Here is an 11,314-nt window from a genome sequence, read left to right as displayed (position 1 = left end):
TAGACATTCCCTGAATTCTTAGGTATAGTATTGATATTGCTATCTAAGAGTATAATATCTTCGAGAAACCGAACATAAACATCGCTATTCCTATAAATTGCACGTTTACCTGAATAAATGGAACTGTGTCATTCTTAAGCAAATAACTGAACCAAATTTCAAACATGTAATAATATCATGTTTATGATTTTTTTTCACTGTACATGCACAATTTAATTACTTAGGTAATCACCTGACATCGGTTCCTCGTATCGCCTGCAATCATCGGATGGGTTTATGTCGTAAAAATCCTTGCACGTAGATGTGTTGGTATCATGACAGCAAGCGTCGTGGACTGCAACCATTGAATTTTCAATTCCATCCAGTATAACAAATCCTCCATCAGGGAATCCTTTCAGTAATTTTCCAGTTTCGCTGAATAATACAAGATATTTTCAATATACGAGTATCTGAATTGTTGTATTGTTCAATGAGAGGTTTATTCTAAGTATATATTGATATTTTCGTAAGTTTATCATTGATACGCTTTACGTAGTATCACTCACTCAATACTGTTATAAAATACAACTTTAAAAATCGTAGACATAGTGTAAGGTATGCCTTACACCTAATTGTACTGTGGAAACTGGTAACACATTCGTAGTAATAAGTTGTGTATATGAACACTTGATACAAACATCGATATATGTTCATTTAAAAAGCACATAATTATATACAAACTTCACAATAACTTGAATAAAAAATGGAGCGTGACTCTCATCGTGTACCTGTAACAGCACCTCTGCTTCAAGCCATGGTTGAATAGCCATTCTTCGTAGCAGTTTCCGCGTTTGCCAAACATGGCGTCCTGCGCAATATGATACTCCGCGCATGAGCATGGGGTTGAATCATGCTTCTTTTCGGTGATAAGCGTAATGGGATTCTTATCTTTAAGGAATTGTTCACAGAGTGCGTTTGAGGTGCCTGAAATGCAACGAATTTACCTGCATGAACATGAAATAAAATTAACTTTATACGAAAAATACCTATAATATCAAGTGAAGTAGACAGAGAAAACGAAAACACAAAACAACGTCGATACTTTAATATAAAAATTAACCATTGCCATATTGGGTCCAACCATCTCTAAAAATGGTAATATACAAACGAAATGACACAAAAATTGCATAGCGGATTTACAACCTGTTTGCTTGAATCGAGATATCAAAGCACGCGACTTACACAAACATGTGCGTGTGTAAATTAGTGTCATAGGTGTAAACCTGTTTAAATCCCGAATGCTTTGCCTTGCCTGTTCCAAGGTCACCCGAATCATTCGCATATGATTGATTACGCTTCCATTTTTGAAATATGGCACCTGTTTAACAGTTGAAGCCTCCCGAGATCTAAAGTTATGCCTGATTCACAGAAGTTGTACAAATAATATTAGAAGAAGTCTTTGTATTCTATTTTGCGAACATCAAAGCTGCCTAAATAGGAAGTACTCAAGCAATATCTTAAATTAAAAAGATAACGATTTCACTTGAAAGGCACTGCATGAAACCAATGGATGAAGTAAATCCTTCAATTTATTTGACCAAACATTTTATTTTGTGATCTTTAACGTTGCAATCGAAATAAAGATCTATCGCATTTAATTATGTTCAAAAGTCAACAAACTATGCACTGAATATTGAGTTAAGCAAATATTTCAATACAAGATTAGAAACATTTTATTTCGCGTAAAGGATATACGAACCGAACATTTAGCCGCAGGCGGTAAAATTTTTAATATTAGGTGATTTATGTGTTAGTTTGTGCATATTGAATACTTAAGAATAGGGTTTCCTTATATCACAAATGATTGAGCAGAACCTACTTGAAATGTTCGAATGTAAGGATCTTGTTGAATATGACAATTACCGATCTATGTTCATGAAGACGATATGGCTTTGTTTGCGACATCACCAGATGAATTGCAAACCAAAATTAATATTTTGGAATCATATTGTGAAACAAGGGGACTAAGGGTTTACACTGACAAAATTCAAATTATTGTTTTCGGAAAGAGGGGCAGACCGTCTTGAAATAAAAATGGATCTTCGAAATAAAAACTTACGCCAAAGATAATGAGTCAACTATTTGATTCATGTGTAAGTCTATACTTATCTTTCAGCAGATGTATGGGGTTTCACACAATAAAATGAATCAGAGAGAATAAAACTGAAATTGTGCAAACGTATTTTATAACTTAAAACTAATGCATCTAATGCGGGCGTCTATGGGATTGTTACCCTCTGTTCATTGCGAGGTATAAACAAATTACTTAATGCATGAGTAAAATCATATATACAAATACTTACTATCAAAAAGGTGTATGAGCAATCCAATAAAGATTGTTCTAATGGCTTTACAAATTGTATACCGGTCTGTAATGTAAATTTATTGCTGAACAATTATGTGTTCTCTAATGTTTTGTTGACGATGATGGCAATGTCGATTTTAAATCATATGTTGTATTTTTGAACAACATATCATCGACAATTTGATTAAGGAATGGTTCCAGAACATGCAGACAAACCATGTAATTATGTACTTTTCATAATAATGTTCATTACGAATCCTCGATTTACTACATAGCAGCCTAAACATGTTTTTCTGTAGACTAAGATTATCGGTTCACCCTCTAAGAATACAAACTGGTAGATATGGTAGAAAAACTAATTGCTATGGATCTGCTTTATTGTTTATTTTTTAATTAACAAGGTTATTAGCATGAATACCATTTCATGCTTATTTGCCCATTTTAGGAGATACGCAAAAAATATGTACCAAAGTACTATAAACAATGCCCATCGATAAAGTAGCACCCTTTTTTCGAGATATAAACATGTTAAAGCACCCTCGCAATTTGCTCACCGCGTATACATCAAATAATTATCCTATTTCAAAAACGATATCTTCCTTTCATGATCTCTTCAATGGACACAGTCATTCTAATTTAACTCCTATGGTGTTTTAATAAGATAAATTCGACATCATGGCACGATTCGAGCTAATCAAACCATTTTGTGTATGCAAGTATTAACATGCCTTTAGTGCAATTACAATGATGTACACTTGATAAGTTATGAACGAACATATAATAAAGATAGGTTCACTGAGGTTCTTTCTGTTTTACAGAATTCAAATAAAGTTACGTCGTTGTTGTCAAATAGCAATTGAACCTGCCATGCCACCTAAAAGTTGTGCAGCGTTGAGTTCTTTCCTGCACTCACGAGCGTCTATTTTATTCTCTTTCGGTAAATTCTTAATATATTTTAACTGATCACTTACAGTTGTTTTCAATCAAATGCATTTATCTGCTTGATATGTACTTAGTATATAGTTGTGAGGTATGTTTGCATTAACAGTCCAATTAATTAACATATGCCATGGTTTTTACTATTGCATATTAGTTTCAATCAGTTATAGTTCTTAATAATCGTAACGTAAGGCGAATAAAAACAGTTATTGTACGCATTTCGTTTAAGTATAAAAGTATCAATATATGTTCATACCTAATTTCATTTCTACAAACTGTCAAATTAACGTATATACGTAAACATGATTCTCTTAATGTATGTCAAACGTTTGCCCAAGCCTAATGCACCTAGAAAATAATCATGCGTAGAAGCGATTTGAGTAATTGTTTAAGATAGGTATACGATCGTTTTATTTAACATTTTTATAAAAGCAAACATGTACAGGATAAACTTTTCTAAACAACAAGGCAACAATTTGAAAGTTAAACCAAGTATTTATCACCATTTCTCGTTCAGCATACGATACAAAAATGGGAAATCACATATATGAACAATATTTTGATTATGCCTGTATGTAACTAAAATAAAATACGTAACTAGTAATATTTCTGCACAAAACATGTATTATGAATTGCTCCAAAATCTATTCTACACACTACACTTGCAAATTATGTAGCATAAACACTTATTAGAATATTAGTTAACATTTCTTCTGTTTATAGTTAATTACAGCTTGTTATCACTGCCTGTTTTACAGGAAAGATCTCAAGTATGCAACAAATGTTTGAGTCATAACTGAAACAAAACTGTATGAAGAAGAAACAAATATGAAAAGAACTGCAAAACACAATAACCAAGACCGATAACTAGGAGTAATTTGCGTCCCTTAGGTGATGGATATTGAGTCGTTATGATCACACAAAAAGTGATATAAGATGCAGTTATCAATAAGTCTGATGTCCCTTCATACATATTGTGACGCTGTAACGCGATGGTCTAATGTTTATCGCATGCCATGGATAATTAGGATAAATGGGCAACACTAACTATGTGATCGATAATAGTTGTCCGTCAAAACTGCACTGTCAGAAATAATGCTATCACATTGAATTAACTTCTTAAAATCCATTGTATCAAACATGCATTTAGACGTTTAATAAGGCTTAAGATGACAATCATAAATAATGTTACCACATTGAAAACAACTATTTTATAACAATTATATGGACATTGTTGTAATGTTTTTATACGGCTATAGATGATAGTCGTATAAAATGTTCTGACATTTGAAGAACTTTGTTCGTGTGTTAGTTGGATGTTTTCGCAATTTCAATAGTATTTCAATTAAATCACGGCGATCAGTTTACCAACTCACTCGTTGGCTAGGATAGCTAGTTTTCAAATACTTAGACCAATTCTCACATTTGTTTTGTTGCAGGGCCGGGATTAGACTCGCCATTCTAGAATGTTTAGTCCTTTGTCTGCCAAATAAACTAGCCAGCAGTATTGAAAGAACTAATTTAACCAATTAAACAAAACAAATCATTCAATGTTCAATGCTCCGTTCAGATGAGTACAATCCTTAAAAAAGTGTCAAGTCATCATCACAAATAATCTTTTCTGTTGATTGTTTGTAACTGCTAAAGACTTGAAGGATTGTTGTTAATGGTTTATTCCTAAATCAAAACAATTGGCCACTCAACTACATCATGAGTTTGTTCTGAAGATTCACTTCATCAGTCAAACTATATACACACGAACAATAATTAACATACGTTTCATTGAACAGTTTTTATATCAATTTGGGTTAAAGATAATTATAATGTGTAAATAAGGATATATATGCATCATACACTACCAAAACGGGTAGTCTACACGCACTACAAAACAGTACAGTTGTGTTCCTAATATCTTCTTAAAAATGCCTTTATTTGCAAAAGCTGTGAATACTGTCTATACCTACGGCTTCTTTGAAAATAAAAGCTCATCAGTGAACTTAAAACATAATTATCTTTAAAAAGACTCCAAAATTTATTAAAAAAAAACATTGCAAGTTTATTGTAAAGTTGTTGTTGGTTTTGTTCAACTGATTATTAACTTGTATTCTTTATTGCAAATGGTATAAGGAGTAAAATCTTTAAACGAAGGATAACCTTCTGAAATGCATAACACAACAACGATAACTGTACTTCATTCCATATTTAAGTAGCGATTTATCAATTTAAATCATTGCGAAAATCAGGGAATATATTGTGATGAATATGACGGCACTGTAACGCCATGATCAAGTGTTTGTCACATTCCGTTGGTTATTCAAACAGATAGATAAGACCAATCAAATGACGGCTAAAATGTTCCAATTGCACATTTATTGATAATACTGACACGCATTCAATTAATATTATAACCAAATGCATAAGATAGCTTTATCAGATACAATAAACTATTTGACACCTTAATTGATTTGTTCAACATATTTCTCATTCTCTGGATGACACGAGCACAATTTTAAAATGAGGGCAATATATCTAAATCAGTATCATGCATTTGTTCCGTTGTTCGTATGTTTTGCTAAAGAGTTGTTTGACTGTTGCTAAAAGTTTATTGCTGATAACAATCGGGCACTGAACTACAATTATTTTGTTAATGAAATAGTCAACGTCAATCAAACGAAATATCAACAAGCATTTTTCAACCACACAGTTTTTTATTCAGACAGGATTTATATATCTCATCACGAAGCAAACGTTTTCTTAGTTCTGCACACGGTCGATAAATGAACACAGAGAGCTCAGCTCGAGAGGTTTGTTTAAATAGTTTTGCTAGTTGAGATAAGAAAAGTTTTTTTACAACAGAGAGCATGTGAAGAACCAAGGCCTTGATTTAAGTATTACAATCGCAATTAGCCTGGGCTTATCAATAATTTTCCTCATCTGCACGTCTTTCTTAATACTCAAGTACGTCGTCTGGTGTTTTGATAAAAACAAATTCGTCCAGATAAATCAGCAGTTGCAGTTTCCTGATATAGATGCCGTTTGTAATTCGCGTATAAGGACAGATGACAACTTAGACATTAATCAACATTAACAAACAGTTGCATTTTTCTTACATCGATGCTTAAAAATCGTTAGGTTCAATATGTGATAAAATATATATTAAACTTGACTACCAAAACAAACGCACTTTGCGGACATATTTTATAAAGTTGTTGCGATATCGTTTGAAAGGTTAACAGCGTGCAGGACAAAATGGTTGACTCGAAAAGTGTATCTGCGATCACAAAAACCTCATTTTGTGCCCCATAAAAAGTTTGTGCTCACTTATCTCGTGTTTTTGCCATCAATTTAAAACTAGTACAACTCTTCATATTTTCAACATCAAAATCAGTCTCGTTCAGCGAAAACAGTACTCGATGACATTCTCTCCATATTTGGAAATAATTAAATACGGCTTTTGGAAAAAATATAGCGTAAAAAGTGAAACATCTGTTGCATCAGAAATAGAGAAGCCGATGGTCAAAACAATGGTCACCATACTATCGAGACAACAACGTATGAAACACAAAGCCGAGTCGAAAACAGTTCGTGTTTAAGCCGGTTTTATACCAAAGATACCATTATAAATTGAAAATAATCCAATTCACAATGTGTAATAATTTTTAACATAATTGTTGTCACAAAGAAAAAACACTTAGCATACATCAAAATATGTACACACTGCACATTAATATAGTTGATTTTTATTTAATATCTTCGTTCCATATGGTCTGTTTATTATAAACGTATAATTTTGAGTGTAAATAAGGCTCATCATCGGTGTAATTTGTTTTGTTTTTATAATCATTTACATAGTATGATACAAACATACTCGTATACCTGGATAGAGCAATACAAAATAATTTCTATATATGCACATGTAATTATGTTTCATTTTTTTGGCGAAAACGTTATTATTTCACACACAAAATGAGTATTTCAAGTAAAATCCTTTGAAACGAAATATGTTTGAATCTTCCTCAATACAACACCGATCTAATATCAACATTTATTATACATATGTATTTATTCTTTTAATGGCAACTGACATAATTTACTCACCGATGTTTTCAGCTTTCGCCATTTCGACAGTTATTAGATCAGTCAACTCACAAACAAGTATCAGCAACAATCCGAGTGCTTTCGCCATAACTTCTCTCACGGTTCCTGTTACGTCAATACTAGTTCTTGTTAATTTCTGTATCAAACTGAAGACAATAACAATTTTACAAAACGTTTTACTTGTTTGATAATGAAGCTCCTTTGTTATGGCATTCTAAAAAATATTTATACATATTTATGTTTTTTTAATAAGTTTGGTTGTTCGTTTAGTATATGGTGAGTATCTGTTATGTTTTACACAACTTAATTCAAATTAAAAAAAAATTATCTGGTGAATAACTATAGATAATTTCAACGGTTTGAAAAACAAGTTTTGATTGTTATTTAATTTCCATTTAAACACATTTCTGGTCAGTTATTCTTGCATCACATTTTCACTACCGTTACGCTGTCATCATGTGTCGATACGACAACTGTCTGTCTATCAACGATTTTAACTCAGATGAGGGCGTCACGTGATGAAGTCGTTATCAATTCAATTGACAGATTCGTAACATAAATATTCAACAAAATATTCTTATTCTCCCGTAAGGTGCTTACAATCTTACTTTTATAATAACTGATATTTTTAAAACGGCAATTTTAATTTTCAAATATATATTAATTGTTTATCCTGAAATTTATATATCTGTGTAGACGACTCACTATATGGAACGTTTGCATGAATGACACATTTACATTTTCAAGCTATATTGTGATTTATTCTTCAATGAAAGGAGCTTGCCGTAGAATGATGAAGAATACAAATGGGAAAATAAACATTATTATGGAAATGGAAAGCCTAAAAAAACAGATAGGAAGTGCTAGTGCAAAACCGAAAGTATCATTGATAATGAAATAAGCAAAGAAATAAGAAAACAAATAAAAAATATATCTACAATGTGAAGGACTGTGTTTCTACTGGTGAGTAATACCATTGTTAAGATCATGGACAGTGTTTACACGCCAAAGATAAAATTGTTTATAAAGTAAATTGTGGTTCGCTGTACACGGTATTTGGAACTACAATGCATTTATTTGAATGTATTTAAACACTCTTGTAATGGTTAAGAATGATCTTAAACATATATTTTATTAATAGTATTTGAAGAAAAGAAATGTGAGTTACAAAGACTCGAACATTGGATGTTAGAGTACTGATCATGTATAATAATTCCATTAATCTTCGATAACTGAGCTGTATTGGTTGTAAACGCGATGTCCAATAATAACCGATTAGTACTCTTAATTAAATATGACTTAAGTGACAAGATTCTTTCATTCTCAAACCAGACTGCGTTTGAAAGAGATTGTTTTTATTATCACTAGTTCGATGTCAACGCCCAATATGTGATATCAAATTTTGTCACATCATAAAGCCGCCTCGGATTGTTCTTTGAGATTTCAGACACATGTGCATGAAACGTTTCCAAGTGTTTATGCAACTTCCAATTAGCGATCATGATTGGAATGCAATTAGAAAAGTTTGCCAAATCCAACCAGGAATAATAAATGTTTATTGCAGCAACATGCTCATTTGTTCGCATTATCTGTCAAGAAGTCGAAAAAGAAGTGGATACAAAGATATGAAAGTTTATCGTTGATGTTGATTACTTTCACTTACGATGGCGATGATGATGATAATGATGATGGTGGTGGTGGTGTTAGGTGGTGGTGGTGATGCTTCTGATGATGATTCTGATGAGGATGATGCTGCTGCTGATGATGATGACGATGCCGTCAACGACGACGATGATGATGAGGACGAGGAGGACGAGTATGATGCTTAAGGTGCTTCCAGAATCGAACAATATGAACTTTTCTGTGAAATGAACATACTGTAGGATAAATTTCACCAAAGTCTTATCTAGAATAATAGTATATTTACATTAAAATGTGTTATACCAAGCTTATACTTCTAACAATCGATAACGTTTTTTATTTATGTATTGTAATTAACTTTATTGAACAATGCTTTCCGATGCGCATGCCTCTTTCCTGAAAGAATTACATGTGTGGTACTCAAAATCACACAGCTCGTGTCGGCCATTTCAGCCTCTATGATAACAGGGTGAAGTAATCTAAAGAAAAAAAAGCGTCTATAATGAAAATTTCCAATGGAACAATGAACATTTCGCATCTCGTTTTGCGAATCTGATATTAAGGTGGTGTTGACATATACCTGCCCTGCCATGATTTGCATCGCGCCGATGCGCATTTATTTATGATAAAGATGGTATTCATGTTTCGTATTCAACTGACATCGAGTAATTAGCTAAGAATACAGTTGTTTACATGGATATTAAATATTTAATGTATTCGTTCATTGTACGTTTTAAATTATGTTCAAGTTTCTCTTAAAACATTAGAATTCATTTCAAGCTATGTTGAACTTTAACTTTAAATAAATACTTAATGTTGACAGATTGCGTTCATTTTATGTGAGCATTACTAAAACGCTTTGAAGAAACAGAAAACTTATCATATTTAAGAAAAGATTGATTATCTACTAAAATTTATATTTTTTTTATTAAGTTTCTCGTTTGAATTTGATGGGCTGTTCAAAGTATAATTATGATACATGTAATCTTTCAGACGCAAATCAGGAGTTATTGCGATGTAAGGAATGTCTGAATACTAAACTATATCCGACTTATCAAAATATAAAATAATGTTGGATTAACTAACTTTGTCGTTTGAACTAATCGAGCGAAAATAAATAATCTTAAACGAGCATGGATCGCCATTGGTTTCGACCAATAACAGCTAAATGAAGATGATAGAAAACAAAAGCTCATGCGCGCGGATCTTTCATGGACTAGAATAATTCTTTTTTATTTGACGCACGCGAACACCTTATATTGTATACGGCTATTTGCACCCTGGTGTGTTAACGTAGAATTGACCTAATCAGCGGTGATCAATACAGATGTATAGAGTAAACATAGTTATGTCAGCTGAGGGAAAAATATCTATACACATATTTTAGTTTCTGTAAAACCACAAGAAAGGGGCCAGACATTCCTTAAACAAGGCCTTGATCAAATGTGATAATATCATCAAACCACAAAAATTTGACGAAACTTAGATTGCTTTGATTGCAATAAAAGTTCGTAAATACTGCACAGTGTTTTGTTTGATAAAGATAAATATTAACACGTTTAAGTGTTTTTATCTTTAAAATGAGAAAACAGATAAGACCGATATTTTCAATTAAAATAGCAATGAGCTCGTCCTTAACAACCAATGCTGGCTTGTTTCTAAGTTTAAGCTATAAATTGCATTTATCATGACATGTTTGAAACAAAGTTGGTATAAGGTTAATCTTCGACGCAAAATGTTTGCACAACTATGTCATACTATGAGCTGATTATCTTAATTTATGCCACGCATGTTAGATTAATAACCATGTTAACGCTTAATCCAATCTTACATGTTTGCATATATCTCCCTTTTGTGTGAGTGTGCGTGCGACCGTGCGTTTGTGCGTGCGTGAGTAGGGGCGTGCGTGTATTCGTGAACTTAAAATGAACAAATTTAGAAATAAACTTAGGATATCATTAAAATAATGACACATGATGTTTTGAAATATGTTTTTTCATTTAACCTATTTGAAATGAGAAATATTTCATAGGTCGCAAAAAAAGAATGAAATTGTGCCGATCGACGAACCAAACTCGTATGTTTGGTGGATCTTAATAGGAACAATCATTCTGTCTCATGCATATTGTTGATCCTGGAAAAATATCATTTAGATTGTATGGGATTTTTGATATCGGGTATCTGCTTAAAACTTTTAATTACAAAATACCTTTCAGCGAAATATGTCGTCTTTGATCAATTAAGTTCTTATATGCTCAAAGCTTTTACTAAACAGACCCTTGGAGTATGTTT

The 11,314-nt window shown here is 32.4% G+C and overlaps 1 protein-coding gene across 2 annotated transcripts in view; it reads right to left on the bottom strand.

Annotated features, from left to right (window-relative positions):
* Positions 1 to 7,610, bottom strand: part of LOC127865674 (uncharacterized) — a 323,557-nt gene extending 315,947 nt beyond the window's left edge. For both annotated transcript variants that reach the window (XR_008042729.1, XM_052405592.1), the window contains exons 1-3: positions 7,382 to 7,610; positions 768 to 963; positions 233 to 414 (exon numbers count right to left, since the gene is read on the bottom strand). Coding sequence is in view for 1 of the 2 variants with exons in the window: in XM_052405592.1 (XP_052261552.1) it covers positions 233 to 414; positions 768 to 963; positions 7,382 to 7,469 (466 nt within the window). In the remaining variant the exon portion in view is untranslated. The remainder of the gene's footprint in view (positions 1 to 232; positions 415 to 767; positions 964 to 7,381) is intronic.
* Between the last annotated feature and the right edge of the window lie 3,704 nt (positions 7,611 to 11,314).

The sequence above is a fragment of the Dreissena polymorpha genome, chromosome 2 (genome assembly GCF_020536995.1).
Source record: "Dreissena polymorpha isolate Duluth1 chromosome 2, UMN_Dpol_1.0, whole genome shotgun sequence".
NCBI classification, from domain to species: Eukaryota; Metazoa; Mollusca; class Bivalvia; order Myida; family Dreissenidae; genus Dreissena; species Dreissena polymorpha.
Note: the sequence above shows the minus strand (reverse complement) of the source record. Positions and strands in the feature narration are given on the sequence as shown.